Raw genomic sequence first — 20,262 nt, 5'->3', positions numbered from 1 at the left:
AGCCCAATGTAATCTGGCAATCGTTTGGCACTAACCTAAAAATTGGGTTATTGGATGTTTATATTTTATTCAATACCTCATGATTGCACATTCATATTTGACTAGCATGTAATATAAAAAATATCTTGGTTGATTGCTTTGTTTGAAATAAAGAATCATTTTGTTCATGTTTCATGTTCAGCTTTTCACTTTATATGGAGATATTCTATATAATAAGTGTTCAGTCCTGAGCAAATCATTCTTTATATTAATACACTATATACAGTAATTAAATACATACAGTAAAACCTGACCAAAACAGACCTGAATAAAACAAACCTGCCAAACAGAAAAAAAATTCTCTGAAACAGAGTGATATTTTTTTTGTTAAATTTTACTATAAGCTGGAAAGCTATCCAATATGGAAATGGAAGAGGTTTTGGGTATGAAGAACATAACTTGGATAAAGCAGAAAATTAAGATTTCACTTGTAGACAAATAAAGTAAAATCACCTCAGTTATAACAGTTATGGTAGAACATGACAAACTCTATTCCAAGAATGATTTTGAACCTTAGAGAAACAAAGGTCATGTGACAAGAGGACATATGGACACAAGATCTTTGTTAATATTAGTCTTTGTTGGAATTAAAAATCAAGAACTTTTAAGAATTGAATTCTTGAGAACAAGTAACAAATGTAATTCATGAAAATAATTAGAATAAGGTGACACATGCTGCAAATTTATCTTTTAGAGTTGTTAGTAACTAACTAGTACTAAATTTTTGAAAATAAGTTAGTTAACATATTGATAATTACAGAGATTGAAGCAAACAATTAATTATAGAGTATTAAATTTCTTGAGAAGTCAGATTACAGAATAACTGTTTTTGTATTACTGTAATTTAATACTAAGTACTACCCTTAATCTTAACCTTAAAGGTAGAAAACATTGTGAGGTTAATAATTGGCAACTGAAGATTAAGGTTAATGATTAGTTTTGATTACTCCTTCAGTTTGGGTTGGATTATAGTAAAGCAATTAGAATTTGCAGCAATAGGACAAGACACTAGTTTTTGGTACTTGAATTGAATTGTTTGCTGTCATGTGAGCTCATAAGGATTGAGTTTTTATTGTTTTTGGGAACAATAAGAACTTTTTAGAATCAAACAGTTATCAATTCTTGCATTTGAATACTCGTTTAAAATTTAAAAAATCTGAATTTTAAATAAATTTATTTCTCAAATTTTGAAAGTAATTTTAAGATTATTTTTTCCTTTCATAAGCAAATTTTTTAAAGTTAAGAAAGAAGAGATGAATAGCATTTATGAAAATATTTAGAGATCATATTCAGTATGACTGTGATTCAAAATTCTAATGACCACGACATTGAACGAATTGGCAAGTCATTCTGGTCAAACTGCATTTTTAACAAGTTCTGGTTATTTAATTAAAAACTTTTAATCTTTTTGAAATTAACTATAAAAATGATAAAGCTGCAAAATAATTGAGATTACTGTAGAAGTAAACAGTGGCTAATTAGAAACTAAATATTTTATACAGCAGTTAGTCCCTACTCACGTTCATAGAAATATTTTCCAGTATTTTTCTGAGAATATTTTCTAGTTAAAGAAAAGGAAAGACTGGTAAATTTATCTCATGTTTATTTTTAAAGTGGGGACTTTAAAAATTAAATAGAAAAACAGCTTACAGATTTTTGGGATATTCTTGATATGTTTACATCCAAAGTAGCAGGTTATGCTCACACCAAGTCAAACTGGTCGTATGTAACAGTAATATCATACAAACACCCCAAAAAACCAGTTAAAAGCAACTACTTTTATTTTCACAAATGTTTTCATTTGTCTACAACAAATATCAAGCAGAATTTGGTTTAAATTTTGTTTAAAAGTATTCTATTTGGTTATGTTCAATTACCTGATGATCATTGTAGATGAACGAAAACATTTGTTACAGTAAAATTAGTTGTTTTTAACTACTTTTTTTGGGTGTTTGTGTGATATTGCAGATCATGCTGCTTCTTACTTTTTTTTTTTTTGTTGAGATATTATTTCTTGTGTACTTATTCATCCAACTTTATCTCTGATCATGTGTATTTATTTGTGACTGGCAGTCTACTGACAAGTACTCAAATGACAGATCACTTTTAAATTATTGTTTTTTAACTTTACCTTGTATATTCAAGTTTCATATTGTAAATGACTATTAGATGTTAAAATAAATTCTTAATTTATATAACAGTTGTATAATTTTCTTTCTTATTATCTGCATCAATCCTTAACACTTGTCATTACTTACTTGCATGAACACTCATTCTTCCATTAAGAATTAAAAATTCCTCCTTTTGTTGAAATTGTATCTTTGTTTTCTTTCTTTTTCCAACTTACAATGAAGTGGTATTTTAAGACAGCAGAATGTTATTACGTCCACTTTATTGAATAATGAATCTTTTTTACATTCATTTGCCAGTATGTGCAAATACCTGAAATGCACATTCACAAATGAATATAAAAAAAGATACAGTATTAAATGAAGTGAAAATAAATATTCTGTTTAAAAGAAGACAATTAAAGAAAACTGTGATATCAAGTTTACTTTTGCTGAAGAGCAATATTTGTGCAAAAACAACATATTCTAAAAGATTCATGGGGGTTAAATTATTTTAAGGAATTAAAAGAATTAAAAGAAATACATTCACAGAAACAATGTATCAAATAGAAGAAACTTCTCATGCAATCGAAGCAGAAATTAGTGATAGAGAAGCTGCTAAAACACTTTTAATGTTATGTAATTCTAATCAAGATTAAAAATTTAAAATATCATAGATCAATTAGCAAACAAATATTCCCCATGAATTTTTTGAGTAAATATATGTACACTGCTGGCCATTAAAATTGCTACACCAGGAAGGAAAGCAAATAGCAGAATTGTGTTTATTGTACACATATAGTATAATGGAAGAAAGATGATTAAATTGACAGGTAATATACTTTGTACTTTTTTGATTATTTTGTGCTGCTTTCAGTCTATTTAGATGAACTGCAGGTCAGACATCATGTAAGCTGCTAATACGGTAGACGAGTTAGTGTTCTGGATGTTGTCCTTGTGTTCTTTAATCCTTGATGTTAATGACCGACTAGTAGCACCTATGTAGTACAGGTCTCACTCAATCCTATTGTCCTAGAGTGGTATTTCATATACACTTGAACTGTGTATTGGATTGATGGGCTCTTTATCATTCCATGTAGTCCATATATAGTGGGATTTCTTTTGTAGGTAATTTTCTTTCTTGTAGCTGCTACTATTTTTTTGTATATATTGTGTAGAGATACCATATATTCAACTATTATATATCTGCCTGTGTGTCCCTTCCTTGAGCCACTTTCTTATCTAGCTTGCACTTTCTGATCATATTCTCTATTGTTCAAGGTAGAATTTCTATGAAGTCATATGCCCAATGTTCTATTTAAAACAACAATAAAAAAGTACATGTTAGACATTTTAAAAGTTATATGTTAGTCTGAAAAATTTCATAACATTTATATTAATGTGTTTACTGTGGCTTGGTGTAATGTTTTTGTTTTCATTTGAGAAATAAAATTTATAGCAAATATTTCTGAATATAAAAATCAGTTCCTTAAAATAATTCAAATATTATAACTAATAATGATAATTTCAATATTTTTTTTTATAAAAGTCTATTAGAAAGTTTATTTTTTAATAAATTATTTTGTCATTTAAATTAATTTAACAATTTTTATTGAAATAGCCTAATTTCTTTAACCATTCTTTTAAAAGAACACTAATCATTAATGGGTTAATATCGGAAATTTTCTTTTATATTTTTAAATTTGTTTCTAAAAATATATTATTAATTTTTGATATATTATTAACAGATGCAGTAAATTGATAAAAGTGTCTGATATATAAAATGGAAACAAAGGATTTCAGTGCATTGGGTGGATTATTTCAGTTGATTATAGGAGATTTAAAGGTTAGTAATAATATATTTGTAGAAACTAAATAATTTTTGTAATCATTTTCATATTTGATTGCAATTTTTGAAGACATTTATGGAAATGTTAAATGTTTGAAAAAAAATATTAAAATTATTCTGTATTACTGATAATATTATTTTCCAATTAAAGTATTTTATTAGAACTACTTAGCATGAAAAGTGAAATTTGTTACAAAATATAATATATCCACACCTTAACCTTCCAGCAACAAACAACTTTATTAGCAAACACCAATGTTTTTTTGGTCATTTTAAATAACCATCATTGGGTGAACCAAAACTATAAAATAGAATATTGTATATGGAATGTATCAGAAAGAACATGTATTTTGCAAATTCAAATGCAAGAACAAATTTTTTAAGATCACATAGAATATTATAAATTGTTTAAAGTTTAAAAAAACAATTTTTGAAGCTCAAATACATTACACAAATTTTTAAACTACAATTACAGAAAAATATAACAAACACATTTTTAAAGATAGATTGGATGGTGTCCTACCAGTAGGCCCTATTTACAAACACATGTATCTTACAAACCTATGAGCAGGACAAAGTCTCCACTTGTAGCATGTCTCTTTCTTGTTCAGCGAATTGCATAAGTTGGCTGCTCTGACTCTCAGTTAACACAAGAGAAATGGCAACACAAAAAGTTGTTGTTGGAAGCCTTGTGTGCATTTCCACACAATGTTTTTTGATATAAATAATGATCATGAGTGGTCATAAGTCACTTTTGGTGCAAACTGGAACAAAACAGTATGTGTAGGTGTCATTTGTAGACTTCAGTCTGGTGGCCGGTGTCGTGTGAAGTGGGACATAGACTTGCAAATTACTTGAGTCAGAACTAATGCTTCAGTCTTCTACATCATCCACTGGGGAATTGAGCCATACAGTTTAGTAATTTCATGGCATTGATATTATTTAGTAGACTACACAGTGATTTCTGGAATAATATGCCATTGCCCAGACTAGTAATCATTTGCTTTTTGCTTTTAAAGCAGTTGTTGTTCCTAGCACTAGTAATAATGTTAGTGTTGACAGTGAATCTACTAGTATTAGCAATAGCAACAGTGATGATTCTTTTGATAGCAGTAACTCTGAGCATTAGGAAGCAAATGCAGATGACAGTGTAGTTCAAATCCCAGACACAGTGACATATCATGGCCTACAGTGGATGACAAATGCCCATATAACAATTGACAAGTACAAGGATGTCAGATACAAACTACAGCTTCTTACTCCTCAAAATCACATGAGCATGCACAAGCTGGATTACTTCATGTTTTTCTTTCCAATTGAAGATATTGATTCAATCCTGATCACTACCAATGATGTGTTGAGTCAAAAATGAAAGGCAATCTTTCCCTGCTAAAACGGTAAGCACAGCATTCGAAACAGTAGTGTAGGATCTGCTCATGCACAGAAGCGTTGAGCTGTTTGTGTGAGTGGAATGCTGCCTCACCACCACAGTAGATGCATAACTTATAATAGTCACAAGCATACAATCATATATGGCATTCATAGCCTCATACACAAGTCCCAGCTGTTCCTGGCAACACATAAAAGGTTACTGAAAATGAGGTTAGTCCTATTTGTGATGTGGGCAATGTGACTTTTCCAAGTAAGTCTATGATCAAAGATTACTCCAAGAAATGTAATTTGCTGTTCTATTTTGAAGGTGGTGTTCCTGAAGTAAACACATGGTACATGCTCGTAGAGACTTGTCAATCTGGAGGTAGAAAACCCTTTGTCTTACTTGCATTGAATATTAGTTTATTGTTAGTGCCCTATTCATTAACTCTTGTCAAAATATCACTGGTAGCATTTTAATCATTTGTCTAAAGTTAGCGGAAAAGATGAGAAAGGCATCATCAGCGTAGGCAAAAATTTGGCACTGATGGCCAAAGTCAAGATGAAGAAAGTTATCAAAAATAATAATCCAGAATAGGGGGCTACAGACAGAACCCTGTGGACATCCCCGCTGTAGATTGTTTGAGAAAAGCTGCTGCCCAATTCTAATGATGGCCTCTCTGTCCCTAAGGTAGTCTTTAATCAGATTGAAGAGGTTTTCAGGGCATCCATTCTCACTTAGTCTCTGCAAAATCAGTGGCCACCATGCCATGTTGAAAGCATTTTTTGAAATCCAGGCTAAGCCCGAACACATAGACATTTTCAGTGAGTAGGTTTCTGATGTCTGCCTTTATATCCATGAGGGCATCTGTAGTTCCTCTTTGCTGCCAAAAACTATACTGGGAATTGTGGAAAAGCCTCCACAACTCCCAGAACCAGTAAAGTCTATTGAATAACAGCTTGTTTAACACTTTACCTAACATCGATAAGAGAGAGATATTGCACATATTGTTGATTGTGAGTGATAAACTGTGTTTTTTTGGAATGATAACAAGCTGAGCACGTTTTCAAGGTTTTGGGAAAATACCCTTTTGCAAACAGGTGTTGTAAATTCCCAGAAGAAGGTCCAGTCGAAATCTCCAGATCTCCTGAATGCTGTCTGCTTTTATTTAATCTGACCCAGCAGCTTTCTTTGGCATGCTGGCAATAATGTCATCAACTTCCATAAAGGAAAAGAGCGAGTCATTCTCTGAGAGGTTCTCATAGTGGGTGAAGGTTCTAATATGGGCCTGTTCAGGAGTATCTTCATCATTGGATCACGAGGGCAAAAGGCATCAAATAATCTGTCTATGGTAACTTAGAGGTCATCAGCAATGGTTCCCTTGTCCTTGCTGCTGATGAGATTTGGTGTCTTTAGCTTGTTGACACTCAGTTTATATATAAAGCTCCAGGAGTTTCTCTCTGCCTTGGAGCAAAAGCACGCCAAGACTCCAACTTTGTTTTCTTTATTTCATCTTTGTATCCTTGTTGAAACTGGAGGTATAGCTGGCAAAGCTCCTCTCTCTGTTCACCCCTACAGCACTGATAATTCCTCTGCAGTCAATTGTTATATCTTCACATTTATGCCAGCTTATCATTCCACCAGGCCCTTGCTTGACTTTTCTTTCTGGGGATAGTCTCATTGCATGTGGCATTGATATTCTTAATAATGTTTTCAATGTACTTCATGGCCTGTATTTGTGAGCAATCCTGCATAAGGAGAAGATGCAGTCTTGGATGAGGTCCTCAGACAGACACCAGACTGCAGACCTTGTATTGAAAGGGTGTGAAGTGATTGTCTTGTTTCCATAGTAATCAGTAGAGTGAACTTCAAATGTCAAATATTCATGGTCGGATAGACTGTCCACTATGCCCACTTGCCAATTCTTTAAAAAGGGTATAGCCCCCAAACAGATGGTGAGGTCTACTCAGGAGACCCCATTTGCACTGTTGAAAGTAGGTTGTGAGTCTGGGTCGTTGATGATGAGCATGTCATGAGCTGCCATGAAAGCTTCCATGGCGTCTTGCCTGTCCTTATGCTACCCACCCCATGTGGGGGAGTGAGCATTGAAATCTCCTACGAGTAGGAACTGGGCCTGCCTGAAGCGCTCCAAAGTGTCTGAGAGTTGTTGTAGCACGTCAGAAAATCTGGACTCATTTGATGTATACATGTTGAAAACAGCGACTCTGGAGCATGGAAGAACAATTTCAATGCAGATTAAATTGCTAGAGGAAAGACTGGGATGCAGAACCACAGTTAGCTGCAAGTTCACCACTTTATCAGCAGCCCACGGCTGCCCACTGTTATGTTGAATAATAAATAAAAATGTAATTACCAAAAAACCAGCATTAATTCACTTCAGAATGAACGTTTTCTACCGTTTTCAACAGCCATCATCAGGTTCAATTCATTGGAATGCTTGCAAGAGAATGCGCATTTCAAAAAATACGAAAATCGCACGTGTTGAAGTTATGCATATGTCCTATGTATTTAAAGCATTCAAGAAGGAAACAGCCATCAATTTTAAAGAAATGGACTCGCTGGCGTCTACATGGAGGGCATATTTTGACGTTAAATAGACCTACATCAAGTTTGTTTGCGTATTATGTTTAAACATCAAAAGTTTTTAAAAAGGAAGCCAGTTTCAAGACTGTTTGTTAAAGTGCTACATCGGACATACGCATAACTTCAACATGTGTGATTTTCATATTTTTTGAAATGCACATTCTCTTGCAAGCATTCTAATGAATTGAACCTGACGATGGCCATTGAAAACGGTAGAAAACGTTCATTCTGAAGTGAATTAATGCTGGTTTTTTGGTAATTACGTTTTTATTTATTCAATTATATACCAGTAATATTGTGGTGATTATGTTGGATAATGTTATATCTTACTTGGAAGCATGCAACCCTGTCATTAATGCTGTAAGGCTCTTGAACCAAACCTATATCATAATTCTCCAGTTCTGGACAGAGTTGTGAAATGGTGGCAAGGGTTCTTTGTAAGTTGACCTGCACAAAGTGGATTTTTGAGCCCTGACAACCGATATCTGAACGTCCGTTTTAATACATAATCAATCCTTGAGCTTCATTCTTATTTGAATGGGGCACTTGTTATCCAAAGCATTGTGCCTGTGATTACTCTGCTTCTCTCTGACATAGTTAGTGCAGGTTGGTATCTTTGACTTCTTTTTGTAATCTTTATACAAATAATTATTGCCATATTGGCTGCGCACCTTAGATTCGGACTTGCAATCCTTTGCAAAATGTTCAAATTTGAGATATATAAAGCATGGCACAAAATCTGCAATGCTGCATCATGTCCACTGTAGGTTGATTTCTTCTTTTTTAATGAGAAGATTTCTAATGTCAGGGGCCACGTCAACAACCCAAGTAATGTGCTGTGAGCTCTGTTGGCCAATAGGGAAACGGATCCTGGCCTTTTCCATGAATTCCTTCCAACTGTACAAGTCTGCAATAACCACATTCTGTTTGTAAATTGCTTTGAGTAAGTGTTCTTTTGCCACATCTTTCGGAACAGAACTGATTCTCACCAGCAGAAGATGTTTCTTTGGAATAGCAGCACACAGAGTGGCCACCCCAGTGACTGCATGCTGGAGAACCTCCATGTTCCCCTTACAACTGAGGTCAATAGTAAACCCACTTTTTGAATCCTGCGGATACGTTGCACTGATCTTGAGCTGATGTGGACTAGTGCTGCTAGTGAGCAGCCTGCACATAGCCTCGGAGTTGCATGAATCCAGCTCCCCATAAACTAGGACTGTGTGGCAGGGCTTACTAGGAGGCAGGACTGGCTTTGGCTGCCCACCCAAATGCCTGACAGCATCATTGTAACTAAAGGGCTGTCTGGAACAACACACTTGCCCATTTGCAGGACAAATACACCTAACACCACGAACCTCCTCTGCAAGTCCCTTAAAAGAGGTCTCTGCTCTGGCTGACTGAGAAGCCTGCACCACCTCCAATCCTCTTTGGTGACTAAAGACCCAATCTTACTATCTAACATGCCTAACGAGTTGAAGGTCTTGCAAGAACAGGCTAAATCAATAACACGCTGGAACTGCTCAATAATATACTTTGCATGCACATCAATACCTAGTCTTCCATTACTGTTGGAAGGAATGTAATCCTTGAGGTCATTCAGCACCTTAACAGCCTTGCTGGCAAACCCTAGAAGGCCACAGTTGTTCATGCCAAGCCAATGTGAAAACAAAGTGGCTTGAAAGGCAAGTGTGGACCAAAAACTAAATCAACTAAATAAATGAAAAGAGTACAAGTAATAACCAATTACTTGTAAAACCAAAAAATTAGACTAAAACAATTTTTAAAAAAGTAGTAAATAATGTTAAATATATTAAAAGATCAAAGAGACTGCTACAACAATCACCCACGAGTGACAGCTATAACAATCAACCACTCAACAATGAAAAGTAAAAACAGCTGCAGGAAACAAAATGCAGGTGCAAAATTCCGTTATGAAAAACATTAAGATCCGTTGAAAAACCATTAGAGACAGTTTTAAAAAAATCCATAGCAGCTAATGCAACCAGCTTTAAATCGATATAGCCCCTTTAATATTGACACCACCCCTACCGAACTTACCACACAGATACTTGGACCGCCCCTACCAATGGTCTCCTGGTTTCGCCCCCGCCGCTAGATGTGACTGAAAATTCAAAAAATGAGAACCAAAAACTCCCCCCGTAATTATTATATAGGCATAAATAATATATCGTATGAACCAGGGTTCCAAGCTGATTAGAATGATATCCTGAAAGTATACAAGCAGTTAAAAGTTCTGGGAAAATCTGTGATAAACCTGAGAGCTCACAGAAATACAACTTCACTCTTTGACAGCAGCCAGCACCATGCCTTTGAAAGACCAGCTGCATGTATCTATCTCTTCTATCTCTCCATGCATGGATTTTGCAATCCATGCATGATAGAAAAGTGCATTTGTTTGTGACAGTGTGTGGCACAGTGTTGGATGGTCTACCTGCACCGAAGTGAGATACAGATGTTACTGGCCAAACATTTGAAAGGGAGATACAGGGGAAAAAAATTGTATATGAATATCATAGTGAAATCCAGCAATTGATGTGCATAATCATCTCATGCAGTCTGGTCAGCACTGGAAGCTGTTTGGAGTACGAAATAATAGCACCATTGTGTTTTTGCATCTATGTTTGGAATCATTGAAACAAAGGCCTACCTTGCATTTATTTCCAGAGCAATTTACATCAAACTGTTTCACATGTTGCATTTACCTCTGAGCTAATCAAGCAACTTGTCACAAATCAGTGACTTGGGCTTGTCCTGTTCTTGTACAGCCTGCCATCTGCCATCACCTTACAAGACTCTTTGCTGCGCACGTCACAACAGCAAAAGGCTAGCTGGTTCTGCAGTGAGTGTGGACCCACTTCAATTCTCTGTTGACCTATATCTGGAAGACACTGTTACCAGTACCATCTTCAATACAGAATTCCAAACTAAACAACTCACAGAAGAGTAATACATACAATAGTAACTATAGTGTTCATTGTTTGTATGCAGAAATAAATGTTCTGTATTCTGCAAGTGTTGTTTTTATGATTAAAATGCATGCTCTATGAAATCCAGTATGAAAGTCTTACTGGAAAACAGCTTTATTGATTGGTCAATTGTCCTACTAGCAGGACAGCAGGACAGTTTTTATCCAGTCTATCATTAACATAACACACCTAAACATAATTATCATAAGTGTATCTCTCAGGTGTTCTTTTTCTGTCAAACCACCTCATATAATGACCTTCTCTGTTGGAAATATTTTTGGCATAATGAAAATTGATTTATTTGGCTAGCCAATTTGTAAGTTTTTAACATCTCCAAAGTTTTTAAGTCCTTTTTATTGCATACTGGATGACAAATTATTTTATTATAAAATAGTTATCTTCTTTAAATTATTCTGTAATCAGGGTTATTGACAGTTATATTAAATTCTATATTAAATTACAGTTGAACCTGTCTGTCTTGAATCTCATGGGAATGTTGATATAGACAGGTTTCAAAATACAGAGGTTCTTACACAGTAAACAATAATATGTTTTATTGGAGGTACTGTATTTTATTGATACAATAGCAAGTACAGTACATTTTTGCATTAATTATAAATAAAACATTTTTGACATACCTTAACAGAAATAGTTTGTCAATAGTTTCTAATGCCAAAGTTTCAACCAATAAGATGCAAGCCAAACTCATTGTCAGTCACAGAAAAGCAGCATTAATTGCAACAATGTACTGTATTGGAAGAGATATGTCTTAACTACAATTTATGCTATCAAAATGTAGTCACTGAGCTTTGAATTTGTAATTGACACTTCAATCTGTAATTTGAAATATAGTGGTTTTGGGAGAAAATTATTTGAGATAAACTTGGAAAATGTATTGAAAATGCAGGGGAAAAATAAATTTTGAAATAAAGAGGTTTTCATGTAAATGATAGTGATGATGATGTCCATTCAACACAGGTGAAAACATTTGCACTTGTTTTAAAAATTGCTGATTTATAGGTCTTTGTGGTTTTTTTTAATTCTAATTTAATCAGTTGTAAAGTAGCAGTTATTGTTTCACGTTAAATAGATGAGATAGACAGGTTCAACTGTATTTTGTTAAATAAGCAAACAATCATACAATTCTTGCTGAGTGTTATATAAACTAGAGTAAGTAAAAGAATGTATATCAAACTTGAAAAAATCTGACACAAAAATCTGAATAATTATCAAACAAAATAAGAAATTTTTTGATATTTTATAACTTCAATATACATATTCAATGCATAAGTCGACACCCCAAGGGGAACTGGAAATGTGTCGAGTTATCCGATATGACTACTAAAATGAAAAAAACACAAAACTACAATTAGGAAAATACAGTAGTGCTTTATACAGTACATGCAATGTATCCATCACTGGCACTAAAGTTGGTTTCTACTCCAAGTACCTCAGCAATTTCCATCGCTTTTTGTTTCGGTATCGGTCCCGAAACAGGAAGATTTGACGAATGAATTTGCTTTAGCCAACGTACCAGAGTATCTTCAATTTCTTTGTATGGCAAGTTTCTCTGGCATTTTCAAGACAGCCATGATGAAGACTCAAGAAAAAGTTTATTAATTTCGTCTTTTTTCTTCAGAATTCCCACCAATGTTGTTCTTGGAAGGTTTTCTTGTTTTGCAAATTTGGCTTACGAAGTTTTATTACTTTCAAATTCAGATACAAGTAGGGATTGCAATCCAGCAGTGTTTTGAATCCAGCTGGATTTTTGCTGGATTGAAATCATTCCAGCTGGATCCAGCGCGGATCCAGCATGGATGTATTTTTAGTACAATAAAGTGTTATCTGTCTATCTATCTATCCTGCAATTTATGTTTTTTTAATGAAATAAATAAAACATTTAAAAAAAAATACTTAAGAAACTTTTATTATTTAGACTGGTCACTGTAAATCAGTAAAACTTACACATTTAGGTAGTAAACTTAACTTTGGTTCGGTTTAATACTTGAGATAGAGATAATTAACTTCAAATGTTTAGTTAGATTATAATTATAATGTAATCTTTAAGTTAAATAATAGCAAAGGTAATTCTACTGATTAATTTATATTAATATATTATAATAATGTAAGGACGGATAATCAGTGGCTAAGTGGCTATCAGTCTTACCAGTTTTCATATATAGGCTCTACATATTAGTCTGTAGTTATTTATAAGTATATAAAACTATGAACTGGAAGTAGAATAAGTTAAATAAACTACACCTTTATCAATCCAGCAAAATTTAATAAAATAATAACGTTTCCAATTGTTTTTAACGATCTTCCTCGGTTACAAAAAAAATAGAACATTAAATATACCAGTAGAACATAAAATGTGTTCGGAATAAATATAAAAATTAACAGAAAACGCCCAAACGGACAAAATATAGATAAATAAACAAAATAAATAGCAGAAAAAAATATATACAGTGTGTTTTTTTTAAACTGACGGTACTCAGAAACATCTGTAGAGCAATCTAACAGCCGGACTGTCGCCAAATTTGGTAGAGTGACTAAGGATGACATGGAAAAGAGGTAGAATTTAGCTACTACTTTTTTTCTTCGCAGAATCTTCCGCGAGGATTTGGCGCTGTTGTAGCGAAAAAGCTACCAGCACTTCACTGAAGAAAGGGTCATCAGTCGCTTTTTTCCACTTACATGGCCGCCTCGCTCCCCGGATCTAACCCCATGTTACTATTTCCTGTGGGGTTACTTAAAGTCCAAGGTCTATCTTGGTAGTGTCCCAAACTTGATGACTTTGAAGGACAACATTTCTCAAACTGTGATGAACATTCCTGCGGACATGTTACGTTTGGCCATAGAGAACACGGTGTTCAGGATGCAATGAGTTGTCCAGCAGGACGGTGATCACATTGAAGAAGGGAGAAGGTTATTTGCTGATTAATTAAACTTTCGTTATTACACTGAAACCACTGTCTGATTATTTATTCGTGTGTTTGTTAATTGCAGCTGGATTTTATGCAGATTCTTAGCTGTTTTGCTACAACAGCGCCAAATCCACCCCTACCGGCAAATTTGGGCACTACTTTTTTCTTCGCGGAATCTCTTTCCCATGTCATCCTTAGTCACCCTCCCAAATTTGGCGACAGTCTGGCTGTTAGATTGCTCTACAGATGTCTCTGAGTACCGTCAGTTTTAAAAAAAAACACTCTGTATATAAGATACAACGAAACCAGCATTGTCCGTTAATAACATTAATTAATGTAAAAGGATCTCCACATGGTAGACAATAAGTCCGCATCTCTATGATTTATACAACCAGTTGTCATGTGCGCCTTGCAGATTTCCAATCTCTCAAGATGTTTGACCGTTTGCCTATTCGTCGTCGTTTTTATAATTGCCGCTTGATCCCATTGGACGTTAACATCCTTCTGTCTTTCGTATGATGCCAGCGCAGTGTTGTCAAGGTTCTTACTGATGTATATTTGTGCTCTTGAGCCTTTGTTTTAAACTGCGCATCGTTGCACCCACATAAACAAGCTTGGAATTGAAACGTTGGTTCTGTAAAGGCACCGAATATATACCCGTTGTTGAATTCCGATCCTCTTTCCCTTTAGCGTTTCTTAAAAGTTTGAAAACAGTGGGATTACGTCGGTATACAATACGAAAATTATCAGACCTGGCAGTACATCTATGTATCTTGTTTAAAAAAAATGGGATGTAATTAAGCACTATTCTTTTTATATTTATTCCAAACACATTTTATGTTCTATAGTTAATGTTGTATTTTTTTGTAACTGAGGAAGATCGTTAAAAGCGATTGAATACGTTATTATTTTATTAAATTTTGCTGGATTGATTAAGGTATAGTTTATTTATAAGTAATTTAATTATTAGTGTTAGTAAAGTAGTGAGTAAGCAATTAGTAGCAGTCTAGTAGTTAGCAAAGCAGCAACGCGACGACGTAGACTTTTGCGGCATTATTTAGAAAGTATTTGAGTATTTGCAAGATCAGCATTTGAGTATTTGCGGATCCGCAGCGCTGGATCCAGCACTTGGTGCTGGATCCAGCAGGCCGAAGAATGCGCTGGATCCAGCTGGATTGCTGGATGAGGGATCCAGCAATTGCAATCCCTAGATACAAGTTTGTATTTTTCCTTCAGCATAAGCATTGTTAGATTTTGGATACTCATTTCTAACAGAAATGTGAAACACTTGCTGCAAATGACGCATGAATGAAAGGTGAGAAAATCCAAAATTGGATTCTGCTGTAATGTTAAGCTGTGTGGTGTGAACTCATTTTTTAGGAGGGGGATTCGACTTATTGGACATCTAAATGAGTGTGGGAGAGAAAAAGTATGTCGATTTATCCAGTGGTGACGAGTTAAACAGTGTTGAGTAAACCAGAGTTTTTTTAGCATTATGTAAGTTGGCTGGGATCACAGAAACTGACTACTTAACTGACTGTGTCTAGTTATACCTATGAAGACTTATGCAGACTTGACTGTATATTGCTGTAGTAGTGTTAAATTTCTTTGCTGTTCATTATTGCAATGGCACTGCTGCAATAATCAATTGTTAAAGAAAAATTAACGAAATGCTCACTTCAAAATTTATGTCAATAATAGTACACTAGTTATATACAAAAGTAATATTTACTTGTAATTTACCAAGTAAATATAAGAAAATAAGTCTCCTTGTTTTTCATTTTGAATTTGAACAAATTTAAAATGTGAAAACTTGAAACAGATATAGATTCATATTCTGACACACTGTATTCACCTTATACTTTCATATTCTATTGCATCTGTTATAGAGACAGATCAAGGAATCAAAGTTTTCATGCTAGAAAGATGTGTTTTGCAGATATAGCTAACATTTTATTTCTTATTGAACTTTTTTTTTATCAGATTGGGGACAGACCTTGGAAATATATAATTTCATTATTATATATAAAATTTCAAAAAGGGCAATATAGGTTAATGAAAAACTTAGCATATGAAGTTGATGAAAGACAGCTTAATATGGCCCCCCACAAGCAGCTATACACCGCTATTTGGTGAGGCATACTATCAATGAGGTAATTAATGGTTATCTGAAGTATCCCTTGCCAAATTGCATCCACTGTGGCACACATATTATCTATGGTAAGTGGTGGTGGTGGTCCTTGGTGCACCTCATGTCAAATGAGGTCCCACAGGTGTTTGATGGGAGGAGATCTGGTGAGGCTGCCAGCCAGGGAAGGATGTGAATTCTGTTCATTCTGGTGAGAGTTTGCTGTGCAGTGTGCTGTCGGGCAATGTCTTGCTGGAACACCATGTCGGATGTGGCCTGCAGTGGCTGAATCATAGGCCCCATAATTTGTGTACTGATCCACTGCCAGAGTAATGGAAATGTGCACTAGGGCTGTCCACTGATCAAATATGATGCCTTCCCAAACCATGATGCCTGGTGTGAGGCCAGTATGATGCTCGGTGAAAAGAGCTGTCATGTAGCATTCTCCAGGATACTGTCACACTCATCCATGGCTATCATTCTTTCACGGAAAGAAGTGGGATTTATCTGTAAACAATACCCAATGCCATTCAGTGATCCAGTTGAGATGACTACACCACACATCCCTGTGTTGAGTGGTTAATTGTACCCCAATTGCTGGTTGCCATGTGTGCAGCCTGACTTCATGCAACCTGTTGCAAATGGTTTGGGTGAATACAGATACACTCATTGGTGGTGACAAGCAGCTTCAGATGTCATGTTCCATGGCAAACAGTCCTGATGGGTTGTTCAGTGAATCTGCTGATCTGTTCACTCTATAATGCACCAGTGTAATCCACTCACTCTTCAGAATGTTTGCAGATGTTCCTGCATCCATCATGTCACACATTGCTGGATGGTACTCACATTATGCCCAACATACATTGCAACTGCACTCATTGGCAAACCAAGATTGCACAGCACCAGGATACAGTCTCATTCCCCAGCCATTAACTGGTGGTATTCAGCTTTCTGTCATCTTTGAGGCATTTTCTATGCTTCTTTGAAAGTTCGGCTGTCGCAAACTGTTGCTGATACCATTTATGGTCTTTATAGCCCAAAACTGGGTACCACATGATCTGATGTGTATGCAAACTTAATCATTTGCATATCTCTGTCATATCTACCAGTATTGCAATTTACATGTGTCTATGAGCATTCCTTTGTGGTGTTGCAATTTCACTTTTGAGGAGTGTATTTTAACGAACGAAAATAAAATAAAAATATGAAGAAAACAAATATATATGAACAAACAAGAAAAGGAAATGTACTGAGTAAAGAATTTAATTTAATTTATAACAAACCTTTTAATTCAGAAAAATTATAGTAAACAAATGTTTTTAGCCATCTTGAACTTGATGACCACCAAGATATTTTCAAAGTTTTAAAATAAAATTATATTTGAAATACAAAAATCATGTGATGGAAGAATAAATACATTATTGCTAAAAGTATAATGTAAAATGTAAAAATTAAGAATATATAAAAATAAATAATATAGATAAAATAATGACAAAGGTAAGCAATAAATAAATTTGAAAATTAACAAAAGTAACAGGGTTAAAATAGTAAATAAAAGTTCAAAATAAAAACAAAATTAAATTACTACAATTATTTGATGATAAGTCTTTAGATGTTGGAAAATGTTTCTATATTTCAAATTTAATTTTGTTATAGAACCTAATAGTGGCCATTTTAGATTGGCAAAAACATTGTTTGCTACAATTTTGTTGAATTAAAAAGTTTGTTATAAATTTAATAAAATCATGTAAAACAGACAACTTTGAATTTCTTGAATAATTGTTACTGAGAAATTGTTCTATATAAAATTAATACATTCAATAATTCTATTGTAAATAACAATTTTAAAAAATGAACATTAACAGGATTGAGATTTATACCATATTTTCTCAATTCTAATGTGAATTTTTTTGGAGTTTTCTGGTTTTGAAGATTGGATATGCATTAGAATAAGACACAAAGCCAACTTAATGCAGTTTCATTTGCATTGTTTACTCCCTAATCCTGTTGGAAATTTTTATGTATTATTTTGTCAGTATAGATATAGTATGTTCTTTCTACTACTTTGGTTTTAGTTTGGTTTTGGAACTGCTTGATGGTCTTTTGAACTACAGCAAGCTGAATGAACAATGTCCAGCAGATGGATCCATGAAGCTAAGTTTAAGCAGTTTATCCACTATGAGAAGAACACATATACAGATATTTCATTATGATGCTATCTATCTGGAAAATTTTGTTTATGCATTCCAATGTGAAATATGCTGTTAAAACATTGATTCCATACAATCATGTTTTACACAATACAGTTTACTCTGCAAATTCTCTGTACCTGGTAATGGAGGCATAAATGAATATATATAGGAAATGTGAACATTGTGAAGCACTGTAAAAATGATGATAAAACATTTTTTAAAATGCAATTATTGCTGTTTAAATACAGTAACTTCTTTTAGCTGTGTTTAGTGATGTGCATATTACATTCACAAGTTAATTTTCTTACAGTGTTTGACATTTCAAAAATCAGGTATTAGAATCAAGATAACATGGTAGTTTTGCACAAAAATATGATTAACAATTTCAATTGAACCATCTATTTTCATTATTAATAAATTCATACATCAGCTTTTACATACAAGTGTATCTAACCCCATACACTGTATATCTTTACATTCAAAAAAACCATCTTCCTAAAAACATTAGTAAAATTATTTGTATGTTTACTAGTTTGAATAAAATGATTTTATTATATTGGAAAATATCAAATGTTTATATTGCTGATAATTTCAGGCAACTGATGAAAATGAAAATCTGTTTATAAATTAGAAATAAAAATCTATTTATAAACATTTTGATTGTAAATAAATTTAATTTAATAGAATGTACTTTGAAGATTACAAAAAATATATATATAATTTATTTATATTTTTTTAGGGTGGAATTCCCGCTTGGGAGGATTTTTTAAACAAAGCATCAAAATTTCATTCTCAGTTAAAGTATGTTTTTGATTTTTTTTTAAATTGCTATTTTAAAAATTTTAATGAATTAATATAATAAAAATGTTTGTTTAATTAAAAAAAGTTTTGCTTTTATTTATAGTGGATGGAACTGGCTATTTTTAGTTTTGTTGTTATAGAAAATCCTTGTTTATTTGTAACTGTACTTCTGTCCTGGCCAAGGATATAAAGATTTATGTGTTAAGGAATTCAGTTAGTTCAAAGTACAGCTACTTTGAAATTCAAAGTGAAAATTCTGTCTGAACTGTAATATGCATATGTTAACTCATTTGTTTAGATCAAAGTGCCTTTGTGCTATAAGAGAACAATAGACCAAGAACAACTCTAAATATGGCTTTGCTTTTACTGTAACGCATTTTCGGTTTACCTTATCCTTCTTTTTTTCCTCTTATCTCATAAAATATGGCTGGTTTTCAGGATTGCAAGATTGGGCTGTAGGCAGCAAATTGAAATATTTGTAGGGCTCTAGGCTCCTATATTTTGGTGACTTACTACTTTTTGGGCCACTTTAAAAAGAATTTGGGCTACATTTTGAGGCTTTACTTTTTATAAAATCTATCTGGCAACCTGTGAGTCACTAGACACATGCTGCTTACCTGCATTTTATTTATATTATTATCATTAATTATTAGTTAATGAAAATAACATTCTGTATACGTAGCCATATTCCATTTGCTTTATAAATTACATCAGTTACATCACATTTGGCACATTGTACAGAAATATGTATATCTTGGATAATTTGAAACTTGATAGTTTGAAATTATAGTTATTTCATCTCTTGAATCTCAAACTAAATGAGAATTTCCTGTACTATGAAAAATCAGTATGATTCTATAAATAATTACATAATAAGTTTTTCAAAATACTTTCATAAATGCAAAAACTTTTTAAACATCTTGAAGCTCGATATATTGATACTAATACAAACTCTCTCTGCGATTATGCTATAATAATTACAAACTATGTAATTTGGTACTAGAGATAGATGTTAGGCACCATCTCTTATCTCAATTAATAATTATAATAATTTATTAAATAATTTAGAACATTCTGGAAGCAAAGACTTGTTCAGGGTCCATATGGCATAACTGGAAAGTGTACCACACTGTAAGCAGAGGTTGGGGATTCAAGTTTTGCTCTGGGCTTGTTTTCTTCCAGAATGTTCTAAATTATTTAATAAATTATTATACAGTGGGTGATCAGTTAACAAACACAATCCATTCCAAGACTT

The 20,262-nt window shown here is 33.6% G+C and overlaps 1 protein-coding gene across 3 annotated transcripts in view; it reads left to right on the top strand.

Moving 5' to 3' along the window:
- The window catches only part of LOC136979078 (serine-rich adhesin for platelets-like), a 94,486-nt gene that overhangs the window by 12,397 nt on the left and 61,827 nt on the right, over positions 1-20,262 (top strand). For all 3 annotated transcript variants that reach the window (XM_067274987.1, XM_067274985.1, XM_067274986.1), the window contains exons 2-3: positions 3,896-3,993; positions 18,946-19,007. In XM_067274987.1, coding sequence (XP_067131088.1) covers positions 3,931-3,993; positions 18,946-19,007 — 125 coding nt within the window. In that variant the 5' untranslated portion in view covers positions 3,896-3,930. The remainder of the gene's footprint in view (positions 1-3,895; positions 3,994-18,945; positions 19,008-20,262) is intronic.

The sequence above is a fragment of the Centruroides vittatus genome, unplaced genomic scaffold, assembly GCF_030686945.1.
Source record: "Centruroides vittatus isolate TY-2023 unplaced genomic scaffold, ASM3068694v2 contig_577, whole genome shotgun sequence".
In the NCBI taxonomy this organism is placed as follows: Eukaryota; Metazoa; Arthropoda; class Arachnida; order Scorpiones; family Buthidae; genus Centruroides; species Centruroides vittatus.
This window is presented reverse-complemented; position numbering and strand designations above follow the sequence as displayed.